The sequence below is a fragment of the Nicrophorus vespilloides genome, unplaced genomic scaffold (genome assembly GCF_001412225.1).
Source record: "Nicrophorus vespilloides isolate i.1.1-1 unplaced genomic scaffold, Nicve_v1.0, whole genome shotgun sequence".
In the NCBI taxonomy this organism is placed as follows: domain Eukaryota; kingdom Metazoa; phylum Arthropoda; class Insecta; order Coleoptera; family Silphidae; genus Nicrophorus; species Nicrophorus vespilloides.
In genome coordinates this window covers 53,936-79,928 of record NW_017096056.1, presented here as the reverse complement: position 1 = coordinate 79,928, position 25,993 = coordinate 53,936, and the positions used below count along the sequence as shown (strand labels likewise).

General features: G+C 39.9%; 5 protein-coding genes across 6 annotated transcripts; 2 read left to right on the top strand and 3 right to left on the bottom strand.

Moving 5' to 3' along the window:
- Positions 1–208: 208 nt before the first annotated feature.
- LOC108569308 (FGFR1 oncogene partner-like) lies at positions 209–1,433 on the bottom strand. Its single transcript, XM_017930814.1, has 3 exons — positions 1,222–1,433; positions 1,114–1,161; positions 209–1,058 (listed from the first exon to the last, which is right to left on the bottom strand). Exons 1-3 carry the CDS (start codon positions 1,297–1,299, stop codon positions 411–413), a joined length of 774 nt encoding a protein of 257 aa, XP_017786303.1. The 5' UTR covers positions 1,300–1,433; the 3' UTR covers positions 209–410.
- An 84-nt stretch (positions 1,434–1,517) lies between these two features.
- Positions 1,518–1,925, bottom strand: LOC108569312 (mitotic-spindle organizing protein 2B-like). Its single transcript, XM_017930820.1, has 2 exons — positions 1,763–1,925; positions 1,518–1,698 (listed from the first exon to the last, which is right to left on the bottom strand). Exons 1-2 carry the CDS (start codon positions 1,879–1,881, stop codon positions 1,578–1,580), a joined length of 240 nt encoding a protein of 79 aa, XP_017786309.1. The 5' UTR covers positions 1,882–1,925; the 3' UTR covers positions 1,518–1,577.
- A 223-nt stretch (positions 1,926–2,148) lies between these two features.
- Positions 2,149–4,327, top strand: LOC108569310 (mitochondrial import inner membrane translocase subunit Tim23). Of its 2 annotated transcripts, XM_017930817.1 has the most exons (5): positions 2,149–2,335; positions 2,447–2,687; positions 2,744–2,913; positions 2,966–3,077; positions 3,982–4,327. In XM_017930817.1, exons 1-5 carry the CDS (start codon positions 2,260–2,262, stop codon positions 3,989–3,991), a joined length of 609 nt encoding a protein of 202 aa, XP_017786306.1. In that variant the 5' UTR covers positions 2,149–2,259; the 3' UTR covers positions 3,992–4,327. The 2 variants fall into 2 exon arrangements, with proteins under 2 accessions (XP_017786306.1, XP_017786307.1); XM_017930818.1 differs by lacking the exon at positions 3,982–4,327 and having other exon boundaries at positions 2,966–3,081.
- A 590-nt stretch (positions 4,328–4,917) lies between these two features.
- LOC108569309 lies at positions 4,918–7,166 on the top strand. The gene is made up of 4 exons (XM_017930816.1): positions 4,918–5,123; positions 5,726–5,923; positions 5,986–6,130; positions 6,187–7,166. Exons 2-4 carry the CDS (start codon positions 5,740–5,742, stop codon positions 6,596–6,598), a joined length of 741 nt encoding a protein of 246 aa, XP_017786305.1. The 5' UTR covers positions 4,918–5,123; positions 5,726–5,739; the 3' UTR covers positions 6,599–7,166.
- Positions 7,167–8,471: 1,305 nt separating this feature from the next.
- On the bottom strand, positions 8,472–16,746 carry LOC108569313 (AP2-associated protein kinase 1). Its single transcript, XM_017930821.1, has 10 exons — positions 16,333–16,746; positions 16,155–16,273; positions 15,815–16,060; positions 14,264–14,467; positions 14,066–14,198; positions 13,786–13,889; positions 13,059–13,717; positions 12,719–12,999; positions 12,474–12,593; positions 8,472–10,041 (listed from the first exon to the last, which is right to left on the bottom strand). The coding sequence occupies exons 1-10, from the start codon at positions 16,457–16,459 to the stop codon at positions 8,648–8,650; spliced, it is 3,387 nt and encodes a 1,128-aa protein (XP_017786310.1). The 5' UTR covers positions 16,460–16,746; the 3' UTR covers positions 8,472–8,647.
- Between the last annotated feature and the right edge of the window lie 9,247 nt (positions 16,747–25,993).

The window sequence follows — 25,993 nt, the reverse complement described above, 5'->3', positions numbered from 1 at the left end:
CATCATTAAGTACAAAGTTGTGTAGGTCTGATGCGTTTTGCTTTAGGTATATGCTGTGAATACTGCAGGAAAAAGTATGACAAAAAAATATGCAGATTAAGTACATAGGATAAGACTATAGTTTCTCAGTCAGATTCCTCGATGAAAACAAATATGCTGCCTCCAGAAACTAATATTTTAGTTTTCTAAACAAATAAAAAAATAACATTGAGCGTTATTTTAGCAAACTTAATTAATTACAAAAAAAAAATAAATATTAAAATAGAAGTAATAATGGCATCGCAAAGTGTTTTTCCACGTGACTCCAGGATATAAAATAAAGCAATTGAAATCAATTGGTTTGCTTTAAAAGACACGACGAGAGTATTGTTTTGATTTAAAAGAAAAACGATTAGGACTGTGACGTGCCATCATTTGGATTGCAAAATATCTTCGACGTTGTTCGAGTCCACCTCGAAGTCCTGGCTGTCCAAGTCATGATCGCTCTTCAGTTCCCTTTCAGACATGAAATCCTCCTCGTAGTTATCCTCGCCGACAATGTAGTTGCTGTTCCTATTAATCAATTCCGCTCCGTTCGTCTTCTCGCCTAGTATCGATCTGTTCTTTAACTTTTGCGGAGATAGCTTGCTGATGAAAGGGAAATCGTTGATGGTCGAATCGAGGATAGTTCTCATAGGTTTCGTCGATTTCTCTGGATTGATCACCTCGGATGGCTGCGGTGAATCGAATTGCACCGTCGGCGATGTCATATCGAACGTGGAATCCGACTCTCCGTTCTGCTGCTTAACCTGAGCACTTTTAGCCTGAGCCTGTTTGATTAGTTCGTATAGGACTGGGACGGATTCGTTCGCATCCAGGTTCAGATCTTTCAGTAGATCACTCCTACCCTCATAGTCATACTCTTTGCCCATGTACGATTCAGAATCGTACACAGATATTGTGTAGTCCAAATCTAGGAACTCCAAAAACTCCCTGACAACTTTGAACATCAGCTTACCAACAGGAGTCTCCAGCTTCTGTTGGATTTTGTTGTTCATCAACGGTTGCTTCTTATGCATCTACAAAAACAAAATAAATAAACTCAGCTAATCCATTTTTTGATTGAGTCATTACCAATTCATCCTCATCGAAGGCCAAATAAATGCAAGATCTCAGTTGGGCCTAGAACAACAATCAGTATCAGTTTTGAATGGTTCAAGATTCGTTTCAACTGCAACTCACCCGGATTTTCGCCAAAGATCCGTTCGACTCCAACGTTTGGGCTAAGATGTCTTTGAGCTCGGCATCTTCGAAAGACATGGTTCGTTTTTAATTTGAAAAGTCCAACAATAAACAACATCAAGTGACAACTTGTTACACACACACAAAAAAATAACAACTCAAAACATGAAAACAGAAATAACCTAAATGTTGCGCTCCATCTGCCCGAAATCTAGGGAAACAGATGTGAGTGCAAGAAAAAAAAATGTGGGAAAATTTAAAATTTATTAATAAAAATATAAATATACAATTAACGTAAGCATTGGAATGTTTTTTTTTTGAAGGTAAGTACGATGTTTTTTTTTTGTTTAAGTTTGCTAGTGCATGTGCGACTGGGAATTATATTTCCGCGATCTCAGCGATGATTTCCTCATGGTCTTTAACATTTGGAAGATGGCGTGAGGAGAAATATGCATGTTCAATAGTTCAACGATTATCCTGAAAATGTCCAAATCAAATGTTAATAACTGCTGCTTATTCTGTTGCGAACTGCATGGCTTACTTTAATACAGCAGGATCAGCGTGAATACCTGCCATCTCCGAGAGCTGCAAGAGCTCTTCCTGGTAGGGCCTCAGGTTGACCGAAACTTGGGAAGGATTTTCAATTTTTCTTCCAGACATCTCGGAAAATTTATTGAATTTAATCGCATTACAACCTAAATAATTAAACGGTTTTTGTTTTTCTTTTTTTTTAAATACACAACAGGTGCACCAACACATCTTTTCTTCTGTCAGAAGGAAATTGGAAACACTATTAGCACACAATTCTGAACTGTGACCATTATTATTCAATCAATAAACAGAGAAATTAATTATTATGGTTTGAATTAATGTAGTTTATTAAGTAATTCCTTCATGTTTTATATAATTTGGTGATGTTATGCGATTGGCAGCGCCGGCCAGAATGGTGGTCGACTTTTTAACAACCTTGGACTTGTCTTTTAGCACAGGTTTTTTTTTTGGAATAATTTCGGGTGAAGCCAAACGAAACTCTCAATAATGTCGACACTGAACGATAGCGAAGACATCTACACATCCAACTACGGCTCAGCAGATCAAAATGCAGGATTAGCTGGTAAGGAGAAGGAAACTCGAAACTTTATGTAATCGCTCATCTGACACTAACGTGCATCATTGTTGCATGATAACCTAACATTTCTGAAGCCCCCGTTCGGTGTTTTCGCAGGCTCCTTCAAACCATTCTCATCGCCGTACTTAAATTATGACCCCGTCTACATCCCCGCCTCGCAACCCGAATACATCTTCTTGGATGGACAAAACAAGCAGAGGGGCAGATTTGAGCTGGCCTTCGGGCAGATCGGAGCTTCCTGCATGATTGGTGCTGGAATAGGTGGAGTCACTGGATTCTACAACGGACTTAAAGCCACAACACTTGCTGGACAGACCGGTGCATTAAGAAGAACACAGTGAGTTTGTATAAAGAACACATTAAAAACATTGTTATAAATTCATTGCCTTTCAGAATGCTAAATCATATTATGAAAAAGGGAAGTTCCAACGCCAACACACTGGGTTCAATTGCTGTCATTTATTCAGCCTTTGGTGTAATCCTTTCATGGGCAAGGGGAACAGACGATGATGTTAACACAATCGTTGCAGCCACAGCGACTGGAGCTCTGTACAAATCAACAGGTATAACTTGAGACACTCTCAATAAGTTTCTTATTATCACTGGTTATTTTAGCTGGTCTGAGGAAGTGCGGCGTGGGCGCTGCCGCCGGTTTAGGTTTGTCCTGTTTATACGCGCTCTGGAACTCCCGAGAGAAATTAGCGGAATTGAGGCAGTTCAATCCAGCGTAAGATTTTAATTGTTTTCTAGACTTATAGAGTGATTGGGTCATACTAAACTGGATTTATTCAAAAACAAACAAAACAAACTTCAAAAGAACATTTCTCAAAGCTAAATTAAGATATCTATATATAATATATATATAAAAAAAATAATATATACAATGATGACACTGACAAAAGTGATCTTTTAAATCTAATTAATTTTTGTGTATTTGGGTTGTGCTAATTTTATATTACGTGGCTCCTAACAATTCCGAGTGTTACACAATCTTTTTTTTGTAATTAATTAGTGCCTGTAGACGAAACCCAAGGCTGTCCTTATATCATTGTGTTTCTCTATATTTATTTTTTGTTATTATTTTATCTTTTGTCACTTATTGTAATTGTATATATTTTGTGCTGTGATTTTTCCATTATTAAATCCTATTATTTATAGTGATTATACTTTATTGTATTTGTTTCTTGGTAAAGCTAGCCTCTTCTGTAGACTATTCTCACTCTCTCTGTGTGCGTTTCCGATCGCGATTGGCATGAACAGTCGAGAGTGGCCGTTACCTCAAAGTACAAATAGTCAAAAGCTTAAAGGGTGACTGCAAATCTCACTAGTATAAGGCGATGATGAAAATAATTACATGTACATACACGATATTTCAATCTTAGACGATTTGTAATAATAGGGAATGTTACTTGCGGTGGGACAGAGCGATCAAAAGCGTATTCGCTCAGTCTTGCTGCCTACATTTAGGAAATTAATTGAATCCAGTTACCTGTTTATTATTTTCTTTCTTTTTAAATTATTTTTCTAGCCAAATAAAACTGTTTCATTTCTTAAAAGCCACGTGTTTCATTGACCTCGCACCTCGCAAGTGATCGAAGCTTCCATTTATCACTGTTTTTCTTTTCCAACAGGCGAAGATGACGACCGGACGACTAAAGTAATTCCCCCGAACGAAACCGTAACTTTAGGGAAAGTGCAGTTTATCAAAAAGAAAAAAAAATTACAATGCATTACGAACGAACAAAATATCGATACATATTTTCTACAAGAATTGTACAATTCGTTTTTTTTTTTATCTTACTCTCGTTATACTCGAGACAATTTTTGTTTGTTTCTGTTTTCCATTAATAAATTTTTGTTTTTCGTAACGTAACATTTAATATCTGCATGGATTTCCATTTCTTCGAATGCTGCTGTTGTAATGAAGGATTTGTTTAAACAATTTTCGATTGCTAATAAAATGGTGCCAAAGATAAACATTTTCTTTAAATCACAACCTTTAGCTTCTTTCTTTTATCGTTAATTGATTTTATACTAATTTATACTAAACTAAATAAAGTTGCTTGAACATTTCAAATTATAAAATACTTTCCTTACTATAATAATTCCTACTATAGGATTAAAATTTAACTTAGCTTTAATGTCTATAGATGGCGCTAATAGGATCGGAATTCGGAATCCTAGATTTTAAGTTCAAAATATGATTTACTTTATTCTTCATCTAATTGGAAATTTCTGCAAAATTTAGCAGAAAATAGCATTGATTTAATGAGAATTACCGTAAATATATAATTCAATAATTATCATTTTGAACGTATAATATAAATAAGAAGTTTATACAAATTTATATAATCATTTAATATTTAAAGGATAATTGCGTTTAATTAAAATGTAACTTTAAAGTAATTAGCATCAATATTATGTAGTTATAACTAATTTATTATTGTTTTCTAGTTGGAATGAAAGAAAACGCTATTACATGAATTGTTTTGCTTCCTTAATAAGGAGTCTTATGTTTAATTATAATTTCAGTTCTTTTACATGTTAAGTACTGAAATATGAGTCACGGAATAACAAGTGCGATGTCTAAAGCCTAATAGTGCCTATTGTTAGCATCACTAATTAAGGTTTAATTTGAAAAGTGGCGCCGGATGCAGATAACGTGTTTTGAGTTTTCGATTGCACAACCACGGAGGTACGCGGTGCAAGCTACCTCTCACACAAACACACACCCACTCGTACAGGTGTGTGCAGCGTGAGCGTCGTCATCCAGGTATGTCGGTTTGTTTACAAACAATCCACGACTGCTTCTCTTAACTGTAATTATCAACACCTGTTTTAAACATTTAAGCTCTAATTAAGTTAATCGGATGCTGTTATAATTGCGGCATTTCCGTATAATTCATCGCAAATCTCTGTAGCTTATTTGCTCAGTTCTATGGTTGTTATTGTTTCTATTGGTTAAATTTCTAATTAATCGAAGGTGTGCAATACTTTTGATTTTCAAATTAATATCGTTACTTGTAAAGATTAGGAGATGAGTTATAGCCTTATCTGGTGCGATTGTTTTGTTCATTTATGAAATAATAGAATTTCTGAAACGGTGTGACGTGTGTCGGCTGGTGTTTGAAGCTGCACTGAATAATTGAATGGAAAGCAGAGGAAAACGACCTGGAAATAGGGCGCGCACTGGTCACTTCCCACATCCTACCTGCAGTAATTGCGTATGAAGAGCCCTGCACTCTTGAATGCTTAATAGCGGCCCCCTGAATAATTGATATGCGAATCGATGCGCTCCTTTTATTATTATTATTATTACTATTCCAATCAAAAATCGCGAAGACTTCTTCACTTATTTCCGCTCTTTCGCTGCAGCAACAGCGACCGAAATGCATCAGCGAGCGGCCGAGAACAGGCTGAGCATAGCGTACACCCTCCTGGTGGCGCTCGGAGCTACGGCGAGCATCACCGCTGGCATAGCCTGGGGTCATTGGAAGGATACACTGGCTAACAGCAGCATCCGAAATGCAAGCTGCATCCTATACGCAAGGCACACTCAGCTCCATTTCGTTGGTAAATTTTCATTTTCATCTTCAACATGTTCGACTTTGATTTGTTTGTTATTGTCATTTCAGGCGGTGAGATCGCTCCGTGCATCTGGGTGACTTTCGGTCCGCTCATCTACGTCCTCTTCTGCGTAGGCTTGGCTTGTTTCCATGGTTTCCGTGTGCTTTTCGGTACGAAGGGCACCCACACGAGGACCATAACAACCATCAACGAGTAAGTTCTAACATCGAAATATTTCTTCTTTTTAACGTGAAATTTCTTTTGTCTAGGGCTGGAGAAACGGTGATCATGCAAGCAGTTCAATCCGAGCAGACGTCGCCGTTGCCGAGGGCCTACTGGATAGTCGGTTCAGTCTTCTGCTGCGTCTTCACGGCGTACAGCTTGGCTCACTTCTCCATCTACTTGGACGGTTACCTGGAGACGTGCAAACAGTACCGTCAGACTTTGATCAAGTTGCTCGGCGTTCACGGAACAGTAATGCCCGTCATCCACGGTCGTCTCGCCTGCAACGCCGTCTTCGATTTCATGGACTACATGCAACCGGATACGGGAAACGCTTACCGCGATGGCTTCATCAACACCGCAGCGGATCTCATCATCGGCATTGTCTCCTCAACCTTCTCGTGGGTAATCTTCTTGTATGCGGCCTTCGTCAACATCAAATTCGCCCGTATGAAATGAACCTCTTAAAACCCATAATTTTATACCACAACATGCAAACACATTAAAAATAACATTTTAAATACTCAATACAACCACAAAAAACAATTGAAATAATCAGTTACAGTCTCAAACTAGGAGATCTCACAGCAACAAAACTTCAATCTTATTTTAGTGCCAGCAACCATAAATCAAGTTTAGTACAATACATAGTACAAAAAAAAAGGAACAGGGATTTACTAATTACCAAAATTTTGCAGTTACCTTTAATTTTCAGGAACCTTTAATACATAGTAATCTTTATGAAACTAATATCTAGACAAAGCGACAAGAGGAACAAATAGTGCAATTTAACATTCAGTAAAAAAATGTAATAGAAATTGTTATCATCTTGCCGTTCAGATGTTTCCTCTTAGCGTTTGTTTCATGCCATGCATCACTTATATTTCGCTTTAGTAATTTAATCTTATTAGATTTAGTTTTCTTCGTTCGGTTGAAATTTGTATTGAATACATCAAATAAATAAACAACTTATATCTTTATTGAATCGAAATAGACACAGTGACCATTTTAGTTTATATTTTCATTCTTTTTTATAAATATATATATAAATTGTTAACTGGATTAAATAGAACTTTATAATAGTAATAACAGTGCAATAGCGTTTCTTCTAAAAAAAACAAAATAATAATAAGTTAAGCTTCTTAAATCAATATCTCATATATATATATTTTTAACGGAATGTTTAACAAATCTGTATATGTATATGAATAATGTAACACGTTTATATAACATTTAATAAATATATAATTACAAAATAATCATCATAGTTTTTTTGCAACCCTTACAAATGATACAAAATAATAGGGTAAAACTGTCATCTTTCTCTAACTGATTCCAATTATAATATAATATATTAAAGTAGAAGTCTTTTATCCAAACGTAATCAATATTAAAAAAAAGCGCAGTAAAAAATAGTAATTAATAACAATGAAAAAATAATAATAATAAACAACGATAAAAGAAAAACAGATACTCATTGTTATTTGATGATCATAACGTAGATTTTATAAAAAAAATAGTAGTAGTGATATATGTATATACCTCTTCGCTGCTTCATAAATTCATTTCGTATTTTAATAAGAATAAAGAGAATCCTCTTTTCATATATTTATAACGCTAAGATAAACTATGCAATACAACAAAAATAATAATATAATAATAATAACTCTTAGCACCTTAACGAGAAGTTAACGAAAATACTTTGGCAATGAAAAAAAAATCAAGCGTACATAGTCGAGTTTCCTACTATCTGACTGAAGCTGCATGGAAACCTAAACACTTTATGCTGCTCATACGATAATAAATATAGATCACATTATAAAACTAACGCTGCCTGAACGATTTGTGTTTTCTTTTAAATATGTTTTTGTTTTCCATCTACATATTTATAAATAAATCAAATATTACAAATTTCCTCTTTCGTCGAAACCGTCATCATCATCTTCATACACAGCCATGTCGCAGCTCTAAACTCATATTCCCGTTCTATAAATATTATATTTAACATAATATATAAATCTATATCTCTTCAAGTTAAAGCTTACATTAGTTACTCATGCGGAATATATATATAATACTTGATAATCTATAATATTCAAGAAAATAAATAACGGGCACAGTTTCCACGTTCAAAATGCATCTTCAACGTATTTAAAGAAACGAAAAAACAATATAATAAGTGAGAAACAAGTAGTGATTTGAACACAAACGTCAGTTCTTTGGGATGCGAAAACAACGATAAATTAAATGGAATTTTCAGTGAAATCAAAATTACGTTTTGTAATGTAAAAACAAATAATTATTTAAGTTTGATTATTTATAGTGAAATAAATAAAATGATAAATTTTAACGTTCTTCCTCTAATAACAATATTGAAAGCTAATATTTGGAGTTTCTTCTGATTTGGAAATGGAAATGATTCGATTTGAAGAAGAAACTGTGAGAATGTGACTCGTTGCAGAGCGCGAACGGTTCGCGGTTCTTTCTGCAACGAAATGCGGACGTACCTCAGGAGAACGGATTGCTCAACCTCTTCAGACTGCCAAACTTGCGTTCCGCATCCTCGACGGGACGCAAAACCTCGAAAGGCATGACGGAGTTAGCTTGGAACTCTCCTTCGTCGGATGGGAAATCCTCGAAACTCATGTTGCTGAAACCGCCTTGGACGATCGTGGGAGACACCTTCGTTTTCGAAGCTTTCTTCCTGGTCTTCTTGTCGATGGTGTTCGGGAGGGCGTCGTCGAAGAGCACGTACTTTGATTTCTTCTTATCGTCTTTCTGGTTTTGCTTCTCCTCGTTTTCCATCGCCCAGAACGTTTCGTTCGCGGAGACATTGCGATCCAGGGAGTTCGTCTGCTGCGAACGGGAGAATTTGAATTCGGCGGTAGTGTATTGCGGCGGTGGTAAAGAGACGTTCTCGTAAATGGTATTCTTCACATCGATATCGGTGAAGTACGTGTTGAAGTTCTGGGTGATGAAAAAGTTGTTCGTCTCGGTTTTAGCCGGGTTATCAATGTTCACGGCGGTCGAATTGACGGTGACTGTGCCGAAGGTCGAAGCACCTTGCACGACGTCTTCGGTGAGGAACGGATTCAGATTGGGTTTTTCTATAGGACTATGGTTCAACGATTCGATCGGTTCCAGTTTGATCTGTTTCCTCGCCGTTTTCTTGTTGAACGGCGCCAATGCAAATACGTCTGATTCTTCGTAGCTACTCGAAGGTTCTATCCAGAGACCTCCGGTGGTTTTCTTCTCCACTGACCATTTATGATTATCGTACTTTACCTCGCAATCGGAATCGAGCTCATCGTCGAGCAGCAGCGGTTTCTCCCCATACTGGTGACCCACGAAGAGCATATCTTCTGGTGGCTGTTGCATCTGCGACTTCTCCCTCAATTTAGCCCTTATTATCCTGCTGGTCGCATCATCTTCTTGCGTGGCCATGCTCTCGCATTCGGCGTGGTAGGCCGAAGAACCGCACGTCCTAACATCGCTGATCGTCTCGTTATCGTTCTTAACGGACCTCTCGATTTCCTCCGTCTCCCTCAGATCGCTTGCCGACCCGATTGAATCGTCCGACTCCAATTCGGGTCTATTCGAATTGATGTCTTTTCCGCCTCGAAGAATCTTCACGATCGGCAACTCCGGAAGCTTATTTCTCACCCTTCGCTTCTTCTTGGCTCTGTTCATCTCATGGAGCTCATCGTGCGAAGAGTTCTCCGAATCGTAGTTGATCTGCAGCAGCTTTTCGTATTTGGAGCGATCCTCCAGGGGCGCCCTCACGAACGGAGGCGACGTCGCCAACTCTGTCTCTTCCAGAAGCGGAACTTCGCCCTCCGAGAAGACCAGAACCGCGTGTTCAGGGGAAGATTCACAAGCGGGCTCGTAAATCACCGCAGTAGCTGAAAACGCCGTGTTTCAAAAGGAATCATTACAGATCTAAAAAGGGCTGCTTGAAGACAATAACAACAACAACAGCAGCAGCAGCAACAACAACAAGAGTGAAGAGAGCGTGGGCTGCAATAAAACTAAACAACGTGATCCAAAAATGATATGATGTGCAAACCAATTAGTAATAACTACAACCGGACAATTTACAAAACCACTGCAATTAAACTTGAATAATTTCAACAATTTCCATATAGATTCGACATTTCTTGATCTTAAGCTTGAATTTAAATAGCAAATTGCACAATTTCTCAAGTTCTTTGGTGGCGAAACAGAAATCGCGCTGTACAGGCGTCGAAAAACGTGACAGTATTAAAGAAAACAAACAAAAATCCCACCACCAACGCCGAAAAGAAGTTACATAAACATTTACAATGAAATTTCATGGAACAGCCGTTTTTAGATGTTAGTAAATAGAGAGAGAGAAGGACGTGAGGAGGAGAAAGAGAGTAGTAGTGTTTTTTTTTATTATTATTAATTATTGTTTTTTTTTTTGTAACATGAAGCAACTTTATTGCTGCGTAAATTTACAATCCATAAGTAAATCCATATTACAAATCAAGATAAGAGAACATACAAAAACAAACATATTGTATAATAATAGTATAGTTAAAATTGTACCAAGCTAAATAGAAATTAAATCACATAATAAAAACAAAAGAGTTTCCTTTCTGTGTGTGTGTATGTGTGTTCGTGTGTATATATATAGTAGAGTAGTATAATTATATAATATCATCGTTACAATAATCCGTCAGTCGACTGGTTCGAAATTGTTAGTTCATTAATTCATGAAGTAGTAATCGAAACACGGAAGCGGAAGCAAAGTCATGCGCAACTCAACGATAGACAGAGAGAGAGAGAAAGTAAGAATGAAGCTCGTTATTATTGGAGGAAGGACTGTTGTGGTTACTGGATTAATCCGTATAAAAATATCGTTTTCTTTTTCTTACTATCATTACAACAACTCGCAATACGAAAAACCTCACACGCATATCATATCCAAAGGAAGAAAAAAAAGGTCACAAAACTATGTTCGGTTCTCCAACAGAAGAGTATTAGTAAATAGTATTTCATCGTTTTTACATATACACATATAAGGAATGCTGATTTTAGTTTGTTTCTTTCAAAATTGATTATAAAAAGTGAAAGAACATTCAAATGATGTTGAAACACTGTATTCCATATATGCATAATGTTATTATTGATGAGTTAGTAGAAACAGGTTTAATTTAAAAAAATTAAAATAAGTAAACAGTGTTACGAAAAAGATTATAGAAACAACGTGAAAAAAAAAACAAAATCAGGAAAAATCTAAAAATTGCTGTTCCAAATCCAATGAATAATAAATAGGTACTACATCATCGGTTCAAAAAAAATAATAATAATGAAGAAAAAATAAATCAAAACCAATGATTGAAAAATAAAATAATCAAGTTAGTAGCTTAGGAAATAAAAAAAAAACTATTAATACAAAAAAAAAATAATAAACAAATATTAGAGAGAAAGCGATAGTTAAACAATATCAAAAGCAAATCTAATTATTGAAATATATAACTATATATGTATATAGATAGAGGAGCGAATCAATTTGTTTTTCTGTGTGTAGACAAAAGTGATTTGATTATGATACAAGTTGAGCTGAAATCATTCGTAAAACAATTACTACACATCGTCATATCACAAGCACTCTATGTACAGGTAAATCTCACACCAACTCAATTATACAAAAAGTAATAATAATAATATACAGACATAATAAAAAAAGGAATCTCCAAACTATAACAATAATCGACTAGTCAATACCAAAATGTCTTTTTTCTTGTTTTAAATAATATCTCTGGAATGAATCATTAGTATGCTTACTTGAACATCTTTCTTTAGCCGAAAGAAACAGTGAATTAAATTTACTTGGATTTAGAGAAACTTCTCGTATTATTTATTTTTTCTTCTTCTTTAGTTAGCTAGAGAGAACGGAGGTAAACTTGTAACTTGTATTATTATCCGTAGGCTAAGCATGCTCAATTTATTTGGACAATAAACGAAACTATATTACTAGTCGTCTTGAAGATGTTTCGTAGAACTATTATAACAAGTGAAGCAGCAGCTCACAATGTTTTATTACTGATCTAGACAAACATTTTAAAATATATATTTATGTATTATTATTATTATTAATAATAATTTTCTGCTCAGTTTAAACTCCCTTAATGGCAATTACTCATATTGTCGAAGCGTTATCTCTTTGTGAACTAAATTGTATCTGATATAATATAATTAATCTATATTTAGTTTGAATCGTTTACGGGGGGGAAAATTTCAACTAGTTTCGAAAACCGAGTGTTGGCCTGATTCTCTTGCAATACGCGATCTCTCTAAGACTCGTTACCTGCACTCTGGAGGCCCGCCTTGTTCCTGGACTTTGCTGGAAGACTGAACGGGGCACAACCAAACGGATCTTCGGACACGGACATGACAAGGCTTTCGCGCGATTTCACACCCTGAATACCTATAAAAAAACGCTCATCCTAATGTTGGTACTTCATTTCGTAATAATATATAAAAAAAACTTTATCTAATTATTGACTACGATGAATATTGCAAATTATTGTTGAAGTCTAATAAGAGACTTACTGCTTTGGCTACCTCTTCGTATTTTGTCGAATTCGGCGCCGAAGATGTGGTCCTCGGTCATTTGGCTGAAGGGCGTCTCCTCGAAGGGGTTCCAATCGGCGACGTCAGCCGACAGCGATCGGCTGTCTGCACCAATGGCGTGACTTACGTCGGTGCTGGAGGCGGAAGAACCCGGCGGAGCCATCGGGCCGGTGCACATCTCCGTAGGCGAATCGGAGCTGCGTGGTTTCATGGAGCACTCGAAGGGCGCCAAGAATTGGGACGTTTCACTGGCGTAGACCCTGAAACAGTCAGACGTTCTGCTTAATGGCGTTTGGGTGGGAACAGGACTGCGACGGACTTGTTGAACGCCGTGGTGTCACTCATGTTTCGCCTGTGGCCCTTCGGATTGCCGGCGGCTGTCGGCGAAGATGACGACGGCGGGGAGTTGCTGTTCACCACGCACTGACTAGAGGACTCGGCGAGACCGCGCGACTGCTCCAGAAGGGACTGCGGTCTGCTGCCGCCCTCGGGACTCGCGGGTGATCCTTTCTCTTCGGCACCGTCTCGAAACGGATCCGGATAACCGGTCGAAGGGAACAGATTGTCTTGACTAGGAAACAGGTTTGGGGTATTAGTGGTAGTTGCTTGGAATGCGGGCGAAAAGCTTTGGTTGTTGTTGTTGTTGTTATTGTTGTTGGCATGTTGCTGTTGGATGTTCGGTGGAGTAAAGGCCGCCGGGACCGTCGGTTTTGTAGTGTAAATAGGAAATTCTACGGAGGTGACGGGACTTTGGGACTTCTTTACCGTGGTCGGACTCGGGCTCAGGGTTAGAGGAATCGTGTTCAGGTTGATGGGTTGCGTGGAACCGCCCTTCGGTCGTTGCCTCGGCATCACGCTCGTCCCTTCGACGATTGGCACCGAAACCTGCTTCGTCGTCACCTTAATAAGCTGCGCCTTCTTCTGCTCAGACTCGAACTGTGGCACAGGAAGTTCATCCAAAATAGGCGCTGGTGATTTCTAATACATTAAAAAAGAAAATACAAATAAGAATCCAAAGTTTATCCAAGAACTACAGCTACACTAACCAGCAAGTTCGTAACGGGATTTTCTTTGCCAATTAGTTGGAATGCCACGCAGGAAACTTGGTAGATGTCAGGCCTCTTATCGGGGTCAACCTCCAACATGTATCCTGCAAACGCCCATAACCATTATAAACCCATATAAATATTCATTCATAGTATAGTCTGAAGTTACTTCTGAAAATTCTTCATCATCGTTTAAATAAATTATTTTCATATGAAGCTTTCTCATTGACAAATCGCATTTATCCAATAAGAGATATTATCAAATCAAAGACGCTCTTACGGATCAGCTGATGCATCCCTTTGGAATATTTGGAGTTATCGGGAACGCTAAAGTTGCCGCTCTGGATGGCCAAAGTGCTCTCTCCGAATGGAAGTGTGAAATAACATAGTTTATAAAGCAAACATCCAAGAGCCTAAAGAAAACATAAATACAAGCCATTAGCACTCCAGACATTTCAACTATTAGTCGTGATTATACCCAAATATCCGCTTTGGTGGTGATGGTCTTTCCGCAATACATGTCCACCATTTCCGGGGAACGATAGCTCAACGTCGTGTACCTCTTAATCTCTTCCTCCACATTAGCAGCCCCCTGAAGAGTAGGATTTAGAACGCGCCCGGTCGCTGAGCCAAAATCGCAAATCACGTAGTTTCCATTCTCTCCAACGAGGATATTTTCAACCTAAAATAGTATAATTAATTGTAAATTATATAAAACTTTAAATGTTTTTTTTTTATTATTAATTGCGGAAATTGGTTTCACTTTGAGTAACTGTAGTAAAAAAAAAAACAAAATTATTTCAAATGTCAGAATCGTTCGGTCCAAAATTCGCAGTGACTCCCATGTAACATGAATACATTTTATAGTAATAACAAGCACAAACGGTAACGAAGGAATCCCGGATATAAATTGCCTAATTAATAACTTAATTGAAATTTCAGGAAATACGAGGATAAAGCCCTGCACACTGAGCACGAGTCCCTGCAGCGGGCGTTTCAAAGGCAGGAGACTAAACGGTATTCGAAGCTTCAAAATATCCAAAATGTTACAATTGATTGATTTAATTGCAGGAAATCGCAGAAGGAAACAGAAAAACCTTTGAAACAGAAAAAGAGTGAGCAATTCATTTGATTTGACAAGTAGCATTACACAAAATTGTTTACTATTCAATTATTCTGTTTCAATTAGTATATGAGATTTATAAAAGTTTATAGATACGACAATCATCAGGAATAAACATTGATGTTGCTCACGTACATGTACACCTTTAAAATGATTAATTTCAGACAGCAAAAACATATTGTATTTCGTATTGTAAAAATAGAACTTTGATGCAGATAAAAGTCAATGCGCCGATAACTCACTGAAACTGAAGCCGAAGAACAAAACGCCCCTCAGGAAGTCGAATCGGATTACCACGGAACAATTCAACGCTCTGAGCGATGTGGCAAAAGGCAATGGATTCTGACATGCTAATTTATGATAAATAAAATAGAAATAAAAAAAATAGTTTATGTTTACAGACATCATCAAAATTCGGGTGGTAAAGAGGATGAGCAGGATGTTCAACGTGAAGCCGAGCAAAAACGAAAAATTCGTAGAGAAATTCCTGCAGGACAAGGGCTTCCTGCTGAAGAAACCTTCAAAGAAAAAGTCGGATTCGTTGCTGTTGAAGCGGAACAAATTCAAGCCGTCCAGGATAAAAGACAGATCGGAATCATTGATATTTTCCAAAAACAAGTACGTGCTGAGAGATGATTACGAGGAGTCGTCGGAGACTTCATTGAAGAATGTCGTCGAAGAGGCTCATGACAATTCTTCGTTTACCGACAGCAGATGGAACGAAACAGAGAGCATTCTCAATGGGAAACCAATTGTTCATCCGGTATTGACGACAATGGCGAAGCTGACGGAGATTCTCGAGCGAATCGAGAAAGTCCTTAACGACGACACTGTCGATTCCAAGAACGTGTACACCCCGCATTACAGCGTATTGATATAATTGCAATTCGATTTCGCAACAATTACCTTGAGATCTCGATGAATAATCGGCGTTTGACAGTGATGCAGTCTCGAGACGGCCTCGCAGGTGTCACAGAATATAGCCAAAACCTCTTGGTCCGTGAACGTGGGCTTTCCGCGAGTCTTCATCAAACCTAAGACACTGTTGTGGCAATAAGGCATCAGCAGTAGAACCTCGTATACACCACCCCCTGTGGCTGACAGACTGGATTCCACATAACCAATGATATTCTTGTGACCACTCAAATTGCTCTGAAATAAAGTAATGACATTGGAAGTTGTTGTTGTTTTTTTTTTTTCAACGAAAAGAAATTAAATTATTAATCAATAAGAAGTAATCACTTACAGCAATTTGTATTTCCCTTTTGGCCACATTGAGGTCTTGGTCATTGTTGACATACATACGTTTGAGGGCGTATCTTGTCCCATTGCTACCTTTCACAAGGTACACAATTGCAAATCCCCCTGCAGCGTTATCAAATTATTAGATTATACCCTTCGATGTTGTGTGACATTTAAATTACCCTCTGCTAAGATCTCCTCCACGGTCACAGTCACCCTGCCCACTGTGAACACCTTTCCCACATAGTTGCTGCCCTCCTTCGACGTGTTATCAATTTTCGTCTCGATTTTGGAGAATAGCTTTTTCATCTTCGTCGCTTAATTGGCTGACAAAGTGTGGTAACATACATTTATTTGTCGAGAGCCAATTCCTCGCTCCGCACACTCCGATCGCGCGACAATACTTAAGCGAGGCCGACCTAATTAAACGTAACTCGTACTCTACTGGGGCGCCAGATTACTTTTCACATGATACCGCATTCTCATCCTACAGATAATAACACTTAATGTACTATCGATGGATATAATATTTACAATATATTCACACTGCCTATGACGTTCGTTCCTCTACATTGACAAATGTGACAGATGACGTTTACGTTTGACAGGAGACAGTTCCTACCATGTGGCGCTCCAGGCTCTTCCACACGAACTTTACCGATGTCACACGAAATTTGAATTTAAACTTACATTTAAAATTATTATTTAATAATTGCTTGTAACTATTTCAATAAAATTATGAATCTAATTGAACGACTACTATATTTATATTTTATGAACAACCTATCGTTTATTTGGGCTCATTAATTGGAAACAAAATTATATATTAAAATCAAAGCTATAATGAATATAGACGATCAATTATTTTGTTAAAATGTCAACATTTGAATAGTAAGTTAAAGGTTCGCAATCAAAATTTAAGTGATGTTGATGCAGGATGGAGGGTCCTGAGAAGCAAGCAAAGTATAAGAAGCAAGATGAATTCTGGCAGGGAATCATACAGAAATATGAAGATCGAAACATTGCGTTGGAGCAGGAGCAGCTCGCGCTACAAGAGAGGATCGATCAGATGGAAGCTGCTATGCCTGCAGTCGTTGCATTCAACATGACAAAATTGGCTCAGCAAAAACCGGACGCCGCAGTGGACAATCTTGTCCCCATGGAGTGTCATTGCATGGACGTGGAACCACCGAAGACTCCACTGGAAATACCCGATCTGACGAACATCTCGGTGTTTTCCATCGAGGATGCTGATGTTCATTACATGGATAAAATCAAGGAGTTGGCAGGGGAGGAAAAGAAACTTATCGATGATGTTAACAAACTTCGAAGCAAGGAAAAAGCGCTGAAGGGCACCAAGCAAACGATGGATGAGATCATGGATACGCCGGCCTACAAGAAGGGATCTGTCGATTCGGATGAGCTGCAGAGGATGAACCAAAGACTCATAGAGGAAAATCGACGGTTGAGCGATGACGTGGCTGATCTGAAATTAGAGCTAAAGCATACCAGAGAAACGATAGAGGGTCCCATGACGAGAGAGCTGGAACGGGAGAGGAGGAAGGTTATGCAGCTGGAGAACGATTTGAAAGGGAAGAGCGATGAAAACTCTCAAAAGAATAGCGAGGCCGAAAGGGAAATACATTTCTTGAAGAATCAACTGGAAGGTGCCGACAAGAATTTATCGGATATGATTGAAATAAACAACAAGCTCAAAGATGAACTGGATATATTGAATATTCGATCGCAAGAATTGCAAAACGATTTGATTAACCAGAAGATCAGCGAAGCCAATACTCTGGCATTGCTCAAAGCTGAATTGAATAAAAAAGGACAAGATCCTCGTGGAGATAGAGGAGGTAGAGGATCAGGTAGTGGTGGTGGAGGAGGAGGAGGACCACCAAAAAAACCACCGCCAGGCGATGGACCATCAGGTGGCGGTAGCAAAGGATCTCTATATAATATTGCACGTGATTTGAGCCACGATTTAGTTGAAACTAGAGATGACAAGACTATTCCAGAAGATTTAAAGGGAACCGTCGAGGAAATTAAAGATCTCTGCGATTTGATCGATCAAAAATTTTGTTCTAAAAATTTAATTGATGACGACGTGGAGACTACACCAGTTAAGGATGAGAGTATTGGGGTTGTTGAGAGTATAATAGTGCCTAAGGAAGCGACTGTCCTTGGTGAGTCCGAACCTACGAAATCCGTTTCGCAGGTGGAACCAAGCAAAGCGTCAGTTGCAAGTTCCATCCTAGTGGAACCATCGAAGCAGTCGGTATCATCAAGAGCTGGCAAATCAAAAATTTGCGTATGCAAATCGTCCGTGGAACCGTCGAAACTTGAAGTTCCACCAATTACTGAAGAACCGGAAGAACCTGAAAAAACGGAAAGCATACTTACCACTGAAGTTCCACCAATTACTGAAGAACCTGAAGAACCTGAAAAAACGGAAAGCATACTGTCCACTGAAGCTGTTCCCAGTGAAATTGAAGTAGCTCCAGTCGAAGAAGTGGTTCCATCTGAAGAACCGTTAACGGAAGAGGAACCAGTCACTCTAGAAGAACAGTCCAGTCAAGCCGAATCTATCGAAGAGCGAACGGCCGAAGATCAACCAACTGAATCAGAACCGGGCACAGACCAAGAGCTTGAAGAACCAACTCCAGCTGCGGAACCATCGTTAATAAAGGAGGAACCAAGTATACACGATGAAATCGTAAAAGGAGTGTGTCCATTTAGGGAACAATGTATTGCCAAAGTGAAGAAATACGAGGAAGAGAAAAGGGCTCGAGCTCTAGCAAAAGACCATGCCAGTCTTTCGGGTCCTGGAAAATCAAAATCTTCCTGTAAACGGACAGATTCAGAATACGTGGAAGAAATTGAGATTATCACGGAATTGGAGGCCACCGGTGAAACGGACGTGGAAACTGATGTTAAAGTTATAAAGAAAACCAACGATGGGTTTAACGTGACCACAACTGTGACCAGATCTGGAACACTGGAAGTGACCACCGAAGGACCGGCAGGTTTAATTGAGACAACGATGACGGTCACAGACTCTGGAAATATAGAAGTGATCACCGAGTTCACTGAGAGCGTCGAAAAAGGATTGGCTGATCAGGGACAGGATTTTCGACAGGCAACTGATTTTGGAGATCCGGGCGGTCCAGCTGTAGTGGCCACGGTCAAGATTCCGGTTACGATGCCGATACGGAAAGTCCGAAGGATAAACTGCCGACATCTCCATCGCAACAGGGCGGATCAGCGGATGATGCAGATGCTCCGAAAGAAACGGCTTCAAAGATGCGCCGGTCTTCTAGTATTCTCAGAGGCAAAAGTCAAGAACTTGCAGCGATTTCAGAAGAACCAACAGCAGGAGGAGCTACAGCCGTTGATTATATTCCATCCAGAGAAGCTGTGGATGAAAAAGAATTTTTACCGCAAAAAGATATTGAAGGTGCAAGCCTACCTGTTCACAAATCGGCGTCACGTTTATCATTTTTTGAGGAGGATAAACCTTATCATGAAACTAAGGAAGAACAGAAAGAAGACATCCAAATTGAAAAAGATGCATCGGGTTTAGTTGAGCAGGAAGTAGACATCCAAATTGAAAAAGATGCATCGGGTATAGTTGAGCAGAAAGAAGACATCCAAATTGAACAAGATGTATCGGCAGAGCAGAAATCAGACGATGGAGGATCTATCATTAGAGTACATAAATCTGAATCTATTCTTTCCCTGATTGAAGATGAAAAGTCAGAACTCGAAGATGAAGAAAACGTATTGCGCGTAAAAGCATCTGAATCTTTGTTATACGTATTGGGAGAAGAAGGGGAGAAACAATCCGTTGGTTCAGAAGATTATTACTCCGCTGTGGACGTTCTCGAACCGAAAGACAGCGCAGAGGATCACCTGCTAGCATCGATTCCGGAGGCCGAGGGCGAGGAGGATCTGGATTTGGAATATTCAGATGAGAGTTCGCAAGAAGAAGACGCAAGTTTGCAAGAGGATGAGGAAATGGAGGTAGATCAGTTGGACGAGTTGCGGGCGCATTCCATTCTGCAAGGCATATTGAAAACAATACACTCCGAGCTATCGGAAATTAGGAAAAGCACAACTTCCAGTTCACTTGAAGCCGAAGAAGAGATATTGTCGCTCGGCGAGGCAGAGTCTGAAGTTGAAGGATCGAGGATCGAAGGACTTCAGATGGGCGTGGAAGTCGATGAGTACGAAATTGACGAAGAGTTTGTTGGGGAATATGAGTTTGGTCAAGAGGATGAAGAGCAAAAGGAGATGGTTTCCGAAGAGGTGCAGCCAGATTTGCAAATGGAAATGGAAGTCGATGCAGGCGGAGAAGTATTCGATGAGCTGTTGGAAGAACCCGACGAAAAATCGGTTGATATTGAAGAAGAATTGGCGTTGGATCACGGGGAAGAAAATAAACCGGAAAAAGAAGAAGAAGAAGAAGTAAAAGAAGAAGTTGTTCCTTTACGTCCGGTGCTTGTCGACGCTGAAATGGCAACGGACGTGGAAAAGTGCGAGTGCCAGGAAAAAGATAAATTAAATGATACGATCTTCGACGCTATCGAACAGGCGAATAAGAATCTTCAAGATTTTCTTGAAAAGGCTGAAAAGGAGATGGGAAGTCGTCTCGAAGAGATCTTAAAGGAACACGAAAAAAAGATGGCCGCAGAAGCAATTACTGCAGATATGCGCAATATTGTTGTCGGAATGGTCGACGACGCTTTCTGGAGAATCTCCTTCGAAGACCGAGCAGATAAAAGCGGTGCAATATCGGAGAAGGAAATGCCGGAAGATCTACCTGAAAGTTGTGGTGATCAGGCAAAGGGCGACGAAAGTTTGCTAGATAAATCGGAGAGCGACAAAGAACTTGAGGAGGAACAGGAGGATGAGGAAGCGGAGGATGAGGAAGCGGAAGATGAGGAAGCGAAGGACGAGGAAGCGGAGGATGAGGATGAAATTGGCGAAGAAATTGCATTGGAAGACGAGGAATTGGAAGGAATCGAATCGGAAGAAAGTTCTGGGGAAAAGGATAGAAATGAGTTAGAACAAATCGAGGAAGTTGACGAAGAAGAGGAAGCGGAAAAAATGAGTTCGGCATTAAGCGAGCAAATTGAAGTAGAAAAGAGTAAAGATAGCCAAGAAGAAGTAGATGTAGAACTAGAAGGTAAAATTAAGGATGATGTAGAACAGTTGGAGGAACTTGCTGAAGGTATATTAAAAGTTGAAATGGAAATGCACGAGGAAGACACGGAAAAAGGTAGTTTAGTCAAATCGAGTGTTCAAAGTGCGGAAGAGTCATACAAATCGAGCAGTGAAACTCATGAAAAAGAAAAACCCAGTAGCAGCGATGAACATGAATATATGTCGTCAAGTGCAGACGAATCGTACAAAACGAGTACAGAAAGAACTGAAGAAAAGGATGTATTGCACGACGACGAAAGCAGCAGAAAGAAAAGCAGTCATGATGTTTTGAAAGGAACGAGCAAGGAGTCATTTAAAAGCGCGGGTGAAATTGTAACTTCCCAAATAAGTAGCCGGGAAGCAGTTAGTAAGATATCCAAAGAAGCGGTAGAAGAATACGTAGATGACATAAAAAGTGGTAAAGAAGATACAATTGTGACTGAGGGAAAAGAGAGCACAAAAACTACGGACGAAGAGGATACGTTGGAGGCGCTCAAAGTTGCTAGAAGTGATGAGAGAATCAAATCTTCAGATACCGACGAAAAAAGTATCAGTGAGTATACCTCCGATGTGGCTACTAAAACTGGTGAAACTATTGAAGAACCATTAGACGAAAAAACAACGCTAGATGAGGGCAAAGCTGAAGTTGAAGTTGAAGAAAGCGAATTACAAGAGACAATTACCGCTTCAAAGGAAGAATCCATTACGAAGAGCGGTTCTGCTCGTTCGAGCAAAAGTTCTATTCCGGTGATCGTGAAGTCATCGAAGCAATCTTCGCGCAAAAGCGAAAGCACGAAGAGCTCAACCTCAGGTTCCAAAATACCAGTTAGAGTATCAAAAACGGACAGCGGTTCAGCGGCATCCTGCTCTTGCACATCCGACTTTGTTTGCACAGATTGCTACTTTAAGAAGATGATGAAATCTGAAGTTGTGATTGTTCAGAAGGAAGTACCTGAAAGTTGTTGCAAAGAATGCGAATGCGATTTAGATACACCGTGCTTTCCGGAATGCGCCAAAGTTGTTCTTGATCAAGAAACGGACATGCAAGGCGATAAGCCTCCCACGGAATCCGAGGCGGAGGTAATTAAAAATGTAATTCTAATGGACGAAGAAAAAGAACCAAGCGATTTGTTGGTAACAGCGGAAAGTTTAGCACCTTCAAAAGAGGAATCATTTGTGGAAGGTTGTATGTGCTATCTGAAAGGAGCTGAACCGACTGGTGAAAAACCTGATGCGGAGACGATGAGAAAAGGATGTTGCTGTTATTTGGAGGCGCTTGAACAAGAAAGAGAGAAGAAACCGTCCGAAGTCCCCAACGAGGAATCTAAAATTTACGAAGGAGAACAAGAAGAGTCGATGACCTCTGAAGGTGAAATAGCTGAAAAGGATACGTTAACTAGCAAGGTGCAATGTCCATGCGCTGAGGATTCCAAAAAGGCAACTATCGGAGACAACGTGAAAGAGACAATAACGGAAGAGTTGACCCCAGAAGAACAAGATACGGAGGAGGTGCAAGAGCTTAGAAAGCTGGTGAAGAAAATACGATGCGCTTGCAAGAAAGCGGAGTCCCTGTCAGGGCCGGGCTTCACCAAAAAAGCCTCGGACTTCAAAAGTACACTATCCGGACTTCAGGTTGCTTTAGACATGTTCCAGGAGAAATGCCGCACCAAAGATGTACTTATTGACGCTATGAAAGAGGAATTGAAGCTCAGAGCGCGCAGTAAGATCTTCGACGATCTGCTGCAGAGACTGAACGTACCAAATCCCGAAGTCGCAGATTATACCAGGGCAATACTAGCAGACAGTCTGCCAAAACCGAGCACAGAGATTCCAACATTAGGTCCCATGTGTGTATGCGAGCAAAGTGTAACTAATGTACCTGAGGATTCCTGTGATTGCATCGTGAGTTCAGAGCCTTTGATTATAACCGACATTAAGAGGGTCGGACCAACAAGTATAAAGGTTAACTGGGATCCCTCCGGCGATAAGAACGTCATAGGTTACGAAATCTGCGTCAATAACATCGTCAAGGGAAGAATGTACAGTCCGCAAAGAACCTCTGCCATCCTGGATCTCTTGGATCTTAGGCAAAGCATCAACGTTCGTATCTACGCAATCTCGAACGGCGGTAGGTGTTATCCTCCAGCAACCGCACTCTACGAAATATAAAATCATAACCGATCACAATAATGTCCATTGAAATGAATTAATAAATAAAACATGTCACGAGATTTGTCAATATCGGAATTAAGAAAAATGTCAGTGTTGGAGTCAAAATTTACGAGGCAAAAAACGAAGCCTCGAGAGATCGTCTCCACGAGGTTTTCGGTTCAGAAAAAGAAAAGCGTCTTTGACAATAATAATAATAAGAAGCATCAAAAGTGTGAGTGTGATTCACTGAAGAAGCGAAAAGAAACTAAAATATCTTGCGAAGCTATCAATTACAAGAAAAACAGTGCCATACCAGTTTTGACGAAAAGTTACAAGAGGAGATTAGCTGAAGTTCACAGCAAAATCAACGATGGATGCGTACCGAAAAAGACGTACAAGAAGAATGCAAAACCTAAATTCAAATCTTTGACGCAACAGTTATCGAATTACTGTGATTTATTCACCGCACAAGAAAGAGCTCCAAATTTGTTGGTCAAAGGTGAATCGCTCAAGGGTGAAAAGGAAAGTGAAAAAGTGCCGATACGTTTCATTGAGGAATTCTCGATATCCGAGGATGAAGATATTGAGGATTATGATTTCGCCAACATTATTTTTCGCAAGAATGATTTGGTAAAATCTGAAACAAATCTGATTTGCAAGAAAATATCCTTGATGAATAATCCCTCGTTGATGATGCTTCCACTCATGAGTGTCCATTTCAAATCGGATTCAACCATAGTTCCAGATATTCGAGAAAATGCTAGAGATATTATCATAAAGACGTCTTCGCTGTTGAAACCTGTAACAGTGGATGTAAGTGTTTCCGCAAGCATTGCATCGTTTACGACTGCGTTTGAAGGAATCGATGAAGATGAGCACATTCTAGACGAAATCCTAGACAACATCGACAGATCATGTTCTGCAGCTGAATTTCTCACAACCAATTCAACGTCGGCCCTCATCAATGCCGCAGAGTCTTTTGAGAGCAATTGCAAGACGTCGGATGCCGTCGTCGAAATAATTTTGGAGAAGATGAAGTTCAACTCGCTGTGCACGACGATCGATGACGTATTGAATAATATCCAGGGCATAAGCAACGATGGTATGTGGAAGAAAACACTGCAATATGAAGAGTTCAAACTGCAAGAACCTATAATCATCAACGATATAAGGAGGATCGGGCCTATGAGTATTTTGGTGAAATGGACGTTGCCAAAGAAGCACAAGGTGATTGGATTCGAAATTCTCGTAGATGGCTTCGTGAGATCGAGGATCTTGAGTGCTGAACGGCAGCAAGCAATTCTCGATGGTCTTTCGCTCAAATCGAAACTGAATATTGTGATTTACGCTATGAGCGATTCAGGAAGATGCAATCCACCGTCGCTGGCAGAGTACGAGATGATATAACGATGCTCGGGAAATAAATTCTAAGGTTTAAGCTTAAAGTTGGTCGTTGTCATAGATGTCATTCCGATCAAAATTCTTGTGAAAGTTCATAAGTTCATAAATTCCCGTGATCATACGGCAAACATGAGTTGAATTAATTACGATGACGAGTAGTGGATGTTGCTGTGGGGCCGAAGCGGAGCCGGAGCCCGGTCCCGACGAGGTCGTTGTCTGCGACAAATGCACGTGCACCGAACCCTGCAATCCTGCCTGCGAGGATGCCAAAACGGCGCAGGAATCGAAGGACAACAGCAAATGCAGCAACGCCTCCTGTCCCGGCAAGAAGAAAGACCTGCCGGTCACTGATTCCTGTCCCGATCTCGAACTGGGAGCTGAATCCAAATCGGAAACGAAGAGGGTGAGCATCTGCGAGACGTGCAAATGTAGCGTCGGATGCAATCCCGACTGCGAGCACGCTCAGAATATGCAGAATAAATCGAAATCGACAATTCAATCGGAATCCAGCAAAGTGAGCGTGCCGGAGACCATCCCCGAAGGAAAGGAATCACCCATACCCATGCCCAAGATATGCGTGATCTGCAGGTGTTCGGGCGAATGCAATCCGCAGTGCCAGGCAAACAAAATCAAGAAGAACTCTTGCAACTCGAAAACTTGCTCACAACAAGCTAGCAAGAATTTCAGCAGGTCGTCATCCCTGATACCGGTCTCCACATCTAAACTGTCCTCAACGAAAGCGAAGAAAGTTTGCAACGACTGCAAGTGCGCACCAGGACAATGTCCACCCGCCTGCGAAGAACTCAAACCATCGACCTCAGGATCGACGGCTGGATCAGTCGCGGCTTCAGTTGAAATCTGCGAGACTTGCGCTTGCACCGGAAAATGTCTTCCGCAGTGCGAGGAAAAGAAGTTGGCACTGCGCGGTGCCTCGAACAAGAGTTGCACGTGCACGGAAAATTCAGTTGCAAGCGTCCAATGTAACCTGACTCCTTCAGTTAAAAGTGCCAGCACCATTAATTCCAGCGTTCAAACTACTTGCGATTGCGGAACACAGGCCTCCTCGAAGAGCGCTATCAGCGT